This window comes from Embiotoca jacksoni, unplaced genomic scaffold (assembly GCF_022577435.1).
Source record: "Embiotoca jacksoni isolate LCO1_2020_lvr unplaced genomic scaffold, fEmbJac1.0.p SCAF_22, whole genome shotgun sequence".
Classification (NCBI taxonomy): domain Eukaryota; kingdom Metazoa; phylum Chordata; class Actinopteri; family Embiotocidae; genus Embiotoca; species Embiotoca jacksoni.
In genome coordinates this window covers 4,935,147-4,948,626 of record NW_027185363.1, presented here as the reverse complement: position 1 = coordinate 4,948,626, position 13,480 = coordinate 4,935,147, and the positions used below count along the sequence as shown (strand labels likewise).

At 38.2% G+C, this 13,480-nt stretch overlaps 1 protein-coding gene across 2 annotated transcripts; it reads left to right on the top strand.

Moving 5' to 3' along the window:
* Positions 1 to 4,280: 4,280 nt before the first annotated feature.
* Positions 4,281 to 8,623, top strand: aqp4 (aquaporin 4). 2 transcript variants are annotated; one of them, XM_069157428.1, is made up of 5 exons: positions 4,281 to 4,441; positions 4,899 to 5,316; positions 5,399 to 5,563; positions 6,217 to 6,297; positions 7,485 to 8,623. In XM_069157428.1, the coding sequence occupies exons 1-5, from the start codon at positions 4,383 to 4,385 to the stop codon at positions 7,734 to 7,736; spliced, it is 975 nt and encodes a 324-aa protein (XP_069013529.1). In that variant the 5' UTR covers positions 4,281 to 4,382; the 3' UTR covers positions 7,737 to 8,623. The 2 variants fall into 2 exon arrangements, with proteins under 2 accessions (XP_069013529.1, XP_069013530.1); XM_069157429.1 differs by lacking the exon at positions 6,217 to 6,297.
* The last annotated feature ends 4,857 nt before the right edge of the window (positions 8,624 to 13,480 follow it).

Here is a 13,480-nt window from a genome sequence, read left to right as displayed (position 1 = left end):
GACCGCTATCTGCTCCTTTGTGCAAGGAGGAACAGGAGGATCACTGCCAGAGCCCTACAAAATGACCTCCAGCAGGCCACTAATGTGCATGTTTCTGCTCAAACTGTCAGAAACAGACTCCATGAGGGTGGTACGAGGGCCCGACGTCCACAAGTGGGGCCTGTGCTTACAGCCCAACACCGTGCAGGGCGATTGGCATTTGCCAGAGAACACCAAGATTGTCTTGAGGAATTTCCACAGAAGTTGGATCAGCCTGTGATCTGATTTTTCCACTTTTATTTTGAGTATGGTTCTGAATCCAGACCTTCATGGGATAATGATTTTGATTTCCATTGATCATTCTTATGTTATTTTGTTCTCAACACATTCCACTATGTAATGAATAAAGATTTTTAACTGGAATGTTTCATTCATTGAGATCTAGGATGTGTTGTTTAAGTGTTCCCTTTATTTTTTTTGAGCAGTGTGTATGAATGTCTGTGCGCTTTTATATAGACTTTAATGTTTTTACTTTTCAAAACAAAAATGTTTGTTTAGCAGTTGTCGGCAGAATCTTGGTGTTGCTATAGCAACTCCGAGTTACCGCGAAGCGGTGCCGTCACTGCTTATGGTCTTGTTTTTGACTTGGCAGGCAAGAGGATACCCCCTGGCATAAGTGGAGAGTGATGAGTAACAACAATATGTCTTGATCCTCTTCCCGAGGAGCATGTCTTTACATCCAGACTGAGACCGCAAAATCTCTTCTGGAAAAGACAGAAATATTTCCCTCTGGTAAATTATGGTATCACAGGATGGATCAGGATGCTGCAAGACTGGGGTGCAGTTGTTTGCAGTATGCATTCATAAGATCCTTGCAGGAACCTCCATGTGTTGAAACTTTAGAAGTTAACGTCTGCCACCTCCATGCCCTTCCCAAAAAAAAGCAGGTGAACTACCCAGGGCAAAAGGTAAGTATTGGCCAACTTTTGTGCTTGCAGTACAACAAATAGGTTATCTATTAATTAGTAAATGTAACTGAGATTTTGCACGTTATTGCATACATGTGATGGATCACCCTTGTGTGTAAATGTGAGTGAATATGTTTATGCTCACATTAAGGATAAACGTTGGTCACCACATTTTCATGGTCATTGAATTACACTATTGACTTTAAAACTACAGTAATACTGCATCTCAATTAAGATTAACACAAATAACATGTTATCTCAAAATCCCTTTCCTCTTGACCTTCATGTTACTTGATGGGGAGCATAACTATTGTGTTTGCCCAAAGTAGCGTGAAGGATCTCAAAGAAATATATTAACACATGAAATATATTAACACATGGAAACTCCAGGGAATGTCCTTTCAGAGCAAGGTCACTTACATAGTCAGTGAATGCATCATTAAGTTGTGTCTCACAAAATGACATTGTTCCATGGTCAATGCTTGTTATTCATTGTACATGTGCAGTCGAGGGTCATGGACTATTCCATATAAACATGTTTTTTTCAGTATCACCAGCACCTAGTATCCAAATGTGACCAAGATCCTGAAATATTATTAGCAGGATTTTAGATGAGCCACTTTTTTCCTAAATGGTAGTATAATTAAAGATGACAATGGTGATTATGGGCTATTTTTATGCAGTATAACAAGGTCTCATCAGTGCGTTTGTGTTTTCACCACTCTTGTGGTTCTCATTCTTTGTTCACTTTATATATTCTTATTTCCCTATAATATAACAAATATATTTTGTAAGGATCCTGCCTTGATTAAGTTTTTTTATTATTCATTTCTGATAACAAGGAAATTACACAATACAATGCGAACATATATTTGACAATTTACAAAACTATTGTGTTGAATATCTCCTTAAAGTGAAAATGCAGATATTGTTTACATCCAATTAGAAATAATCCTATATTCTGCCAATATTTTGTAATCATCAGTGTCGAACCTCTTCTTCAATCAAAGAAAATAAAGCCAGTATTATAGTTGTGATAGTGAATGATGGCAATTGAAAAATGTATGAACTTACAAATAGTGTGAATCTAATTTTATAGAAGTGTAGAAAAAAAAAAAGATTTACTTAGTGACCAGTTTTTACAAAAGCTGATCAATTCAACAACATTTTCCAAAATACTAAACCCTAAGGCTGATGGCTTGTTGAAGTGCCACCATAAATACCTTTGGTTAAAAATATTCATTTTCTGTTGACATAACTGTAAAATACAAAAAAACAAAAAACAAGCACTCTAGAGATGGTTCATGATGTCTTTTTAGGGAAAAAAAGAGAAAATGCTACAACAGTGCACTGATTAAAAATTGAATTCACAACATGTCAACTCTAAAATAAAATGTAAAACCTAAGTATTTAAATTATTATGAGTCACTTTGACCAGTTTCATCCAGAAAGAGTCAATGCACAACTCTTCTGGTGGTTTGAATGAAAGATTATCAAGCTATTAAAAGTGAATTGCCTCTACTACTACTAATTTAGAGCAGATGTCTCGATCGCAGTGACGTTAATTAAATGCAAGTATTAAAACCCAAAAAGAAAAAAGTTTTTGTTTTTTTATTTAGGACCTTAATTTTTTGTCCTTCATGAAACAGCCTTGAATACACCAGATCTTTAAGTTATTAAGCAGCAAAATCAAAGCAATTACTGTAAAAGGCCTACATATTCTTAATATATAGGATTGTAGTGATTTCATTATATATATTTATTTACTTACTCACTTATTTTAACCAGTTATTTATTCTCATCAAGAGGTCACACTAATTCAGAAGGAATATCTTTGATGAAAACGTTATCTGTGTTCATCCAACAAACATACGCAAGTTTGATAACCATAAAGATAACATGCTTATCTTCCTATCCAAAGAGAAATAATGGGGAACAATATTATATATGTACGCTTGTGTGGACAGTATGTGCCTGTGTTTGGTAATGTTCAAACAGTTGAGCAAAATCCAGACAAGACAGAAATGTGGAATTTGGTTTTCTTCTCTGTTAACGCGGAAGTAAACTTTAAGGCTTATGGTTTTAGGGGCTGTTACCCATCCTCCGAACAACAGAATGGTGAATCAGGTCTTTGTTGTGGTTAATCCTCAAAGTCACCTTGTTGTGCAATGACAAGAGTCTTGTCTCAACAGTGAGGTGACTTTCAAAAGGACAAAAACAAAGCAGCATTGACTCCCCTATTTTTTAACTGGCCCTCATCATCAGGACTAACTGAAGGAATTCAAACAAATGATATTATTTTACTCTTCCTAGACAGTTGTGTGTGAGAGAGATGTGCACTAATGTATATTATCAGCAGGCTGAAAAGGTCACAGTAGTAGTACCATCATTTAAAAATACCCCACTTCTAGTCCAACTTTCAAAAGTATTAGCAACAATGTACTCAAAGTATCACAAGTAAAAGTCCTTGTTATTAAGTACGGTCCCTTTCAGATATTTATGTTTTGACACATATTTTTGCATTGTTACTCTTGATAACTTTACTTTTAAGTAGCATTTTAATGTTGCAGCTAGTTGAGTTTTTTTTTTTTTATAACTATAGCATGTATCATAAATTAAAATGTGATGATACTGTGTTTTCTCTAAAAAAAAATATGTAATTTGTGAAATAACTAGCAAAGATAAATATCTGTAAAAAACAACAAGAAAAAAACGTTTTGCAAATAGATGCAATGAAATGAAAGAATGAAAATATTTCCCAATAAAATGTAATGGAATAGAAGTATAAAGTTGCCTGAAATGGGAATAGTCAAGTAAAGTACAAGTAGTCCAAAGATTTTCTAAAATATTTGATTTTATATGCTTCCCTGAATCTCTTTATCATTAATAATCTTTATTATTCACAAAAATAATTCTATAATAGCAGGCATTCTAAAAGTATTTTAGAAGGACCATAGCTTATTATTGTAAGAGAGTTTTTGACCAGGTTAATTTGATATGGGCAACAAGTTTTTAAATTGACAAAATTTTAATTGAAAGAATGAGTCTGCACTTTCAATGTTTGTAAAGTTTGTACTTACCCCAGTATGTTTTTTAAAGTTTTCAGGACTAAGATGCTGAGGTTGACTATGTGATCGCACTTTGTGCAACAGAGCCACTGTTTGCATAGCAGTCAAATCTCTTGGCTCCTCCCCCTATGCAGACTGTTTAATTCCTGTGAGGGGATGCTCGGGTAGTAACCTAATAAAGCTCCTGGATGCAATCCCAGGGCGCAATGTGTGGATCATGTTCAACTGACAGACCTGCTCTCTGCTCCACTCCTGCACTTACACAACGTGTCTTCAGTAAGTACTGCAGGTACAGCTATTATAACTTGTACAGGAGACGTGATGAAGGAAGACGTGTCTTTGCTGGTTGAATAAATCACCAGGACCTATGAAAGAAAACATATCACACACAACGGGGACAGAGAGAGACCGAAGTGATTGCATTTGGTAAGTTTCAGCTTTTGATTCCGTAACAGAAATGACTGAACTTATTAATGAATGTTGTTGTTTTTTCTCTCTCCTGGAGCTTTGCTGAACAAATGTAAGGTTATTTAGTTTTAATTTCAACATTTTTCTCAATTTACAGTTACGAGATATTTTAATTAATGCAAATCTTATTCTCTTTAGCATTAATATTCTAAAGATATACATTATTCTCCCATCCTGAGTAAAGTTCAATGAGTGGCAGCAATTAAATGTTGTATGCTTTGGCTGTATACACAATGTTTAAAGAATGCACTGTATGGCATTTTGTCATGGAAAGTCACTGGCTTAAATCCCTAGTGGAGTTATAAATGGTTTGCCCACAGGCAATCTTGATAGGGTTCAGTACATTTCCAGCCACATGCACACACCCGGAATACATAAGTAGGCTAATAATTTTTCTCATTATTCTTTGTGCCAGGAGGTTCCTGTCCTGGTGTAACTGTCAGAGCATAATGGTGGCATTTAAAGGGATCTGGACCAAGGACTTCTGGAAGGCTGTGTCTGGAGAATACCTGGCCACTCTTATCTTTGTCCTTCTCGGCCTGGGCTCCACCATCAACTGGGCTGCAGGGGAAGAGAAGCCTCCCCCAGCTGACTTAGTCCTTATCTCGCTCTGCTTCGGCCTCAGCATTGCCACTATGGTGCAATGTTTTGGCCACATCAGCGGTGGACACATTAACCCCGCCGTTACTGCAGCTATGGTTGTAACTAGAAAGCTGAGCCTGGCAAAAGCTGTGTTCTATGTGGTGGCTCAGTGCCTGGGAGCTATAACAGGAGCTGGGATTCTCTATTTAGTCACACCTGCTGCTCTTCGAGGGTCCCTCGGTGTGACCACGGTAAGAAATCAATGTGGCTCATATTTAATTTGTGCGCAAGATACGTTTTCTTATCATTTATAAAGAATATGTTTCTTCCTAGGTAAACTCCAAGATCTCACTGGGACACGGCCTTCTTGTGGAGCTCCTTATCACATTTGAACTGGTCTTCACTGTCTTCGCCACCTGTGACCCCAAACGCGCAGACCTCGGTGGCTCTGCAAGCCTGGCCATTGGCTTTGCTGTAGCCATCGGACACTTATTTGCAGTAAGTTGCAGTAAGCAGTCAGGGTAACAAGGTTACATCACAACAATGTTGTATTCACAGAAAACGTACATTAAGACAGTTACATAAAACTTTAAACACAAAAGAACAGCCTCAGAAATCTTCTGCAACCCCCATCTACATATCAGCTGACTCCTCCAGCGCTCCCATGCCCCAGCAGTGAAACACAGATTAATCTGAAGATCACATAACACCAAACATTAAAGAAGTCTAGAACAAGGCTAGTTCCAAGAGCACGCTTCTCGAGCTAAAAAAAAAGAGCAGGTGCATCAAGCATCTATTCCTCAACATGTCATAATGTATGCTTTGCAGCAATTCACACCCACATGCACATCTTTAATGGAGGCTGGCATTGCATGGCAACCAATCTCTGGGGGCTTCCTGAACCCTGCAGAGCAAATTAATGCACAGGGAAATAGACGTTATCTCTCGCACTGCTCAACTGAATTCTCCCTTGGTCTATTTAGCAAATTCATGTATTACAGTATGTACTGTGTATTCATCCAGATAAGACACTTTGTGTAAGTCAAAATAAGACATCATCATACCTAACATGTATCTGTGATGTTAGTATAATGCACAACCAGGATATTTCACCCTTTCAACTGATAACAATGCAATTATTTGTCTTTTAGATTCCTTTTACAGGAGCCAGCATGAACCCTGCTCGTTCCTTTGGGCCTGCAATGGTCACACTTAACTTTGAGAACCACTGGGTAAGAGATACTTCCCTAAGAGGATAATCTTACTTTCTGAATTTTGTACGGGCAAAATATAACTCCTGAAAGTGTCTGTGAATATTTGCACCTTCGTGTAACAGAAAAACTCAATGGCTCAAAGGTTATGTCACAATGTCATGTCGACATGTCCTGAAATAATTTGCAGAATAAGTTGGTAGTTATTTGAATGTCACATTTTCAGCACCAAAAACAGTATGAACAGGTATTTACTAAAGACCACAGTCAAAGAATAATCTTTCACTTACACCACAATTGCGTAACCTCAAGGAGGAAGGTTAAATGCTCATTAAGAACTTTATTTGACCCCTGAATTTATGAATCCATGCAATCGATGACATGTCATGGTATCACAAATTCACAGGTTGTTCAACTCCAGCTATATAATAAGCTGTCACTGAACAAGGTGTAAAATAACATTAGCACTGAATTTTTGTATCCAGGCAATTATTTCCACTGAGCTATTTGCAGACAGCCTGGTGTCATGTTGAGTGTGTGTGACAGTTTTGGGGGATGTACTGGGTGGGTACACTGTAAATAGGTTCACGCTTATTCAACAAAAAAATGTATGTTCCCCTGCTGCCGTAAAAAGGCGAATCAACTCAATTTAGGATCAATAATACGCTTAAAGTTGTTTTATGTGTTTATGTAAAACTAACCTTTAATAAACTCAATATTTGAAGTTGAATCAACATCTGTTTAGTCACACTGACAAATCTTACAAACAGGTTTGCTTTCATTTCTTCAGTTTGAATTGTTAATTTTCATTTAGCATAAAGGTCAGTCTGCCAAAATAATGATATAATAATGACCATATATCTCTTTAAAAAAAAAAAAACTTAATTTAATGAGTTGAGTGAACTCTCAGTAGTATATTTGTTCATCTCAAATTTGCAAGACAAAGGTCAAAATCAAAAGTAGAAATCTTCTTTTTATTTGTTAGTAAATTATATTTTAAATGGTAAAAAACGTAATTGGTTGGACTAAATTCCTGCATGATTTTTTTTTTTTTACAGTGTAACTCTGTCACCGTGTCTGACATATACAGAAATGTCTTTCCTTGGTGGGAAATGTTTGACACTGCAGACACCGACCTTACCGGTCTCTAATGAGGCACTCATTAACCACATGTCTAACTAAGCTGTTTGTCTTGCTGTTTATGGCAGGTGTACTGGGTGGGCCCCATTCTGGGGGGCATCTTGGCTGCTGGCTTGTATGAGTACCTGTACTGTCCTGACCCTGAGATAAAGAAGAGGCTGAAACAAGTGTTTAAGAAGGACTTATCAGGGAAATACAGGGAGGTGGAGGCGGACGACATTAGCATCAAGCCAGGCTCCATCCACACCATCGATCTGGAGAAATATGAGAAAAAAGATCCTTTCCAGGACTCGACGGGAGAAGTGTTGTCCTCTGTATGACTATCACGTGCACTGGAAATGGAGACCAATTTGTAGAGCAGAATGACAATCAAACTTTGGAGTATCCATCCCCCTGTCCCCCCTCGAAAGAATTTACCCTCAAAGCAGAATACGATTTCTGTCCACGACCCAACAGGGCTGTGTTACTTTCATTGCCATAAAGCTAATATGATGTTCAATCCCTCAATCCCACAAACATCTGCAGCCTGTTCAATACTCTTCCCGAGGCCCTCCCTGAATGAATCTCTGGCAGTGTTGGCATGTGGTGCACGTTGCATTCTCTAGAATGAGAGCACCGCCAATACATTGTGTTGAGGAAATATGTGCTGGGTCAAACAATTATGTGGGGTCATCACGCTGAATTGGAGAAGTGAAGAAGAAAATGCAGCCTTGTTATTTTTGGATTAGTGTCACATTTGGTCCATGTACTGCATATGTAGTAAAAGCAGAGATCTTCCTTGTGATCATTAAGCACATTACAGATCCCAAGCAATGTAAGACAGCTCTGACAAGCTTTATTACCAGCATTGTATTACATTGCTCTCTATTTTCAGTGCATTAGTCAGGGAAACAACTGGTTCATTGTTATGGAAACAGTGTGTTTTTATAAAAATCCATCTGCAGTTAGCACACGGATTTTTTTATTTATATTTTTACTTCATAAAATTGTGAGATTTAGCTGGTTTTATTTCATAGATGTAGACTTTTGTAACACTTATCTCTGTATGCATTTCTATCTATCATAATTAGTTATTTATTTATTGATAGGATATTTGGCTGATCTGTGTTGTTGATTTTGTGTTCAATAGTCTCCAGTTTCTGTGCTCACAAACTGGAACTTTGACAAGATGTACAAGATATTTCTTTGAAATAATAAAGTTTTGTATTATCAATTTTTCTGATGTCATTATTAATGAATTATCTTTGATTTGTCTTTTTATTTATTAATGTTGAGAAACATGCAAACAGAATAGTTGCACAGGTGCACTGCAACTTCCAAATACAGTATTATTAAGAGGTCTGTAGTGACCATACCTCCATAGTTTTTCACTTGAGACACTTGTTTCTGGTCGTATGTGCTCGGCACTGGGCAGAGGAGTGATGGATTGGCTCATTTACCTTTGGATTATGTCTCCCTATGGCCAGATAAATGTCCACAGTGTGTGTTCCCTGAGTTAAGTCACTGAGGAAAGCTCCATGTAATCTCATTCTATCAACAGAGAGCACAGGAAATGATACCACTTTGTGATTGGAAATAGAGGTGATCTGTTATGTCTACACTTTATTTCCTTTGCTAAAAGAACTATTCAATCCTTTTCTGGAATGTGGAGGAAATGATCAGGCCCTCTGATCCTGCTGCAGTCGCTGAAGTTGTCTACATGTCGCAACTATATTGCATTTACAAGGCTTGAATACCAGTGTAATTCAGACACTAAATCAAAATTGTTTTTATTCCCACATAGACCAACTCCCCCCACCCACTCTAGTCACGTCAACATTTATATGTGACAACGGCATCACCTACTGGCCACAGTGTGAATCGCCTACTGTGTAACACTGCTCCCATTTGTATTTCTCCAGGGGAGGGCAGCCATGAGCCTTGAATGTACAGATTACACTATTGGTATAGGCACAAGTCAGTTTTATTCAGTCTGAGCTGCATTTCATTTGCGACTGGTCCAGGCCATTAATTCAGAACTACACAGGAGGATCAAGTGTTTCATAAAGCCCCATAAAAGGGACCCGGTAATCAAATAGGAACCCGAGCAAGTTAACAGTAAAATACTGCTTTTGTCAGCCTTTTGTAATTCCGCATTTTTACCATTTTATGTGAGTAGTATGAAAAAATCTTGGGATACAACTGCCTTAACTGAATGGCATTCCCAATACTTTTCTGTGTTTAAGATGAAGCTGCTAAACTATTGCTGTTGACTCTTCGGTGCCCACTGGAGTTGAAAAAGGACAGCTCTGATTTTCTCAGCAGTTCCATTCTTTACCTGCAGGCATGCTGCCTGTGTCCCTTGAGACTCCAGTGGCTCGAGGCCAGCTCCCTCTCAGCTCCTCTTAATCATCTTTATAGCCCAAATAAATGCGTACATAAATGATGTTTCATGCATTGACTATTTCCTCTTGGGACAGATTATTTGGAATGGGCTCTCTGGGCTTGTATTTATCTGCCCGTGCTCATCTGTAGATTAAACAGAGAAAGACAGGTGAGGGTAGCAGTCTCTTTTGGGTAGGAAATATGGTTTCCTTATTTTTTTCATATTGGTGATGAAGAGTAAATTGTATTCTGTACATGCAGAACAAAACATTTAAACAATTTTCACACCCTCAAGTGAATTAGAGAAGTGCCAATCAAATTGTGAGATTGCATCAGGCAAATGAAGTCACCAAACTTCCAAAAGGTTGCTGCGGACATCTTAAATAGAAAAAGCAAATAAAAAGTGATAGCAAATAATAGACCAACAATTTTTCAGCTGTGTTCGTCAGTATCCTAAATAGCTTATCAGCAAGACATTAAACAGAAAACTAATAATGTATAGCTGTCATAGTGGCTGCCTCTATAATTCATTAATTTATTTTCACATTCATTGCAAAAAGTAACAAAAGCTATACAAGGGCAATATTGTTATAATCATAGATTTATTTGCACACCATACAGATGCCAGGAAATGATATCTCAAAGTGCATCTCACACTAATCTAACAGAGAACAGATTTCTTGTGACTTGAAAACTTGGATTTTCAATTCCCAGCATACAACAGAGAGGGCAAAAGATAAAACACACACCTTAAAGATCATTAGCAATTAATATTTGGGGATTCGTGAAGAAAAACAGCGTTAAACACTTGTTTAATAATTCATACTATAAACAAGAAAGTCTCCCACTTCCTTAATAATTTAGACGTAAGCTAATGTTGATTTATTCAGGAAGGTCTCTGCCACCAGCACCGCCTGGAGTGCCCAAATTTGAATTAAAGTAGGACAGTAGCAGGCGAGTCTGTAATAACATTTGTATAATTTTATTATTGCTCTGGGCTCAGTTCATTTCCTCCTCCAGTAGCTGCGTGAAATTGTTTGATTCTGGAAACTGCCTTGAGTCTGCGGCTCTGGGGTTGGAGGGTGGTACAGGAACAGGAAGGCATGCGACACTCTCTCTGTCTGATGCTGTCAGACACATAAACACAGACACACACACAAAACACCACATACACATACATACAAACATGCAGAGAGAGAGAGAGATAAATAACTTTGTTATTCTGGGTTTTGTAATACTGTTACATTTGGCTCACTTAATAACTCAAGCTGTCTTGAGAATATGATTGATACTCTCACTCACCTTGTCACTTCTGATAAATATTTTACTGCATTAATGTGAGATAGCTGCGGAGCGGAATAACTCATTCATTACATTATCAAATCATATAAATATGAGAGTTTGTGTTTATGTCCTTTTCCAGCAGAGCGATTTTCATTTCTTGCTAATATTAGTCAAAAAAAAGTGAAGCAAAAATGTCTGTGCAAAGAGTTTGTTTGTAAAGAAGCTGATTTGATGACATTCCAGCTTTTGTAACTTTACTACTAAGAAATATTTAATTTCATTTGGCCCAAGAGGAAGAATTAAACTCCATAATCATTTGGGGTTTACTGAGTCTTATCATGTGATTTCTAGTTTGTGGTGTTCCTCTCCTATATTGTGATTTTGTTTACCAATGATAGGACTATCATTTGCGAAATGTTAATTTACAAAACTCTGATTACTCAAACACAAACAATCAAGTTTGGGAGGTATTAGCTCATGTAACACACACCTGAGACCCCGGTGGCTTTGACACAGGAAGGGAGGGTGGAGAAGTTCTGATTGGTTTCCTCGGGGCTCTGCTTCCAACTTCCCACCCGCACACATTCCCTCACTCCTCCTCATCCTCCCCCTTCAATTCCTTTATGCAGAGCAGCCCAAACTGCAGTTTGATGAAACACATTTGTTTGACTTAACTCTTGCCTCGCCATCATGGCTAAATCTCGAAGGCCTGTCGGTGTAATGTGGCCCAACAGCAATTGGGTTAATGAGAGGATATATGTACAAGTGTGGGACTTGACCGGAGGAGCTGTTTTCCATTTGGGTTTGGTCTGCTCATGTTATTAGGGAAACCTTTATTATTGTTGCCCTCTAGTGGGAACCATATAATAGGATTACATTTTATTAGAGCCTCCCAGCATTACCCAAGCAGCCCCCTCCTCTTGTCTCTCTTCCCCTCATAGGAGTGTCACTGACTGCTCTGTCCATTGTGGGTGGGATGGTGCATTTGGGGCTGCAAGGTAAGCTAACAAGTGGGGAAACACATGATCCCATACAATGGTGATCCATGTTGTCCGAAAAAGTGGCTTGGCAATGTAAAATCTTAGGTTTTGATCAAACAGAAAACTGAAAACATTTTACGAGCAGAACAGACTCTGTCAGGTGGTTGGTTAACTGTAGTAACCTCCATTGTAAAAGTAGGCACAGACATGTATATGAAAACTCAAAAGAGTTGCCATGTTGAAAGTTTCTGGAGAAGGGCATGAACAAAAACATAACTATGGGGCAGAGGCTTGATTCTTGTCTTTGTTACTATCTATATACAAATAGCTCCTCTCTCATATAATTGCCATTGTTAATATTTAGTCTTTCGAAGCCATGCCTGATGGTATAGCTTGAACTACCTTGTAGCAACGAAGACATACTCCAAAGCTTCATTTCATTGTGCCAAAGATAATATTTGATGAGCAGTTCTGCCCTAAAACTGTGCAACCCTGCAGGGCAGACTGAGTCAGGATCTGGAGCAGCTTCAGCACTTTTTCCTTCCCCATCCCACTCCCTTACATAACCACGGGCCATTAGAGGGGTGTGGTGAGCATAGCAGCAGTTATCAACATGGTCTGAGGCTCAAACAGCATCTCTTGTTGTCCACACTGACTTGCAAAAAGCAGGAAGCCCAATGTCAGTCAGTAGGTGCAGTGGGTATTCACAGGTTTTAGATATTATCTGTCACCTGAATAAAGATTTATAAATGTCTTTTGAGTAAAGCAGTGTCTTTGTTCAGAGATTCTAAGATAAATATTCAGATGCCAAAAAGTCTAGATTCTGTTGTTGTTAAAATAATAATGGCAAACAGAACATCAAATTCCTGCTTTAAAGTGGGGAAAAAAAACCCAGCATATACAGGTGACCCTGACAGGATAATGGTGAATGTAAAATGCAGTGCAGCAGTGACACAAGTAAAGAAGCATCAGAAAGTCACCAAAGTGATATTTATTTAAAGTTTGCTAATATTTGGTACAATAAGCCACCTCTCACACCAGACAAGGTTGCAGCCAGAAAATACTTGAATGAAAGTCTGCTGAACTGCTTATGAATTTACCTTTTCACGAATAAGAGCAGGGGTTTTCTATTTCCTACTTTAAAACTTATTCACTTTAAAAGTTGAGAAAGAGCAGATTGATAACCAACCTAATAATTACTCCCAGTTTTTTGAGACATTACGGCAGTCTGTTTCTCAAACTTCCAACAGGCAGAGTGAGTTTTCCAGGCCTCCTCTCTCCTTTCTCCAGTATGTGCATTTATAACCCTATGATGCCATTCATGTTAGGCTGTTTCTGTTTGGGGGGGAAGCTTACATCTGCAACCAATCTGGATAATTTGTCCACCAACATATGGTACATCTAGCCAGTGCTCGCCTGCTGTTGCTGCTGTATGT

Bases quoted from the DNA above. Each gene is read 5' to 3' on its own strand.
- aqp4 (XM_069157428.1), top strand. From the start codon at position 4,383: ATGAAAGAAAACATATCACACACAACGGGGACAGAGAGAGACCGAAGT. The intron at 5,564-6,216 runs GTAAGTTGCAGT...TTTGTCTTTTAG, and splicing joins CCATCGGACACTTATTTGCA to ATTCCTTTTACAGGAGCCAG. The intron at 6,298-7,484 runs GTAAGAGATACT...TGTTTATGGCAG, and splicing joins TTAACTTTGAGAACCACTGG to GTGTACTGGGTGGGCCCCAT.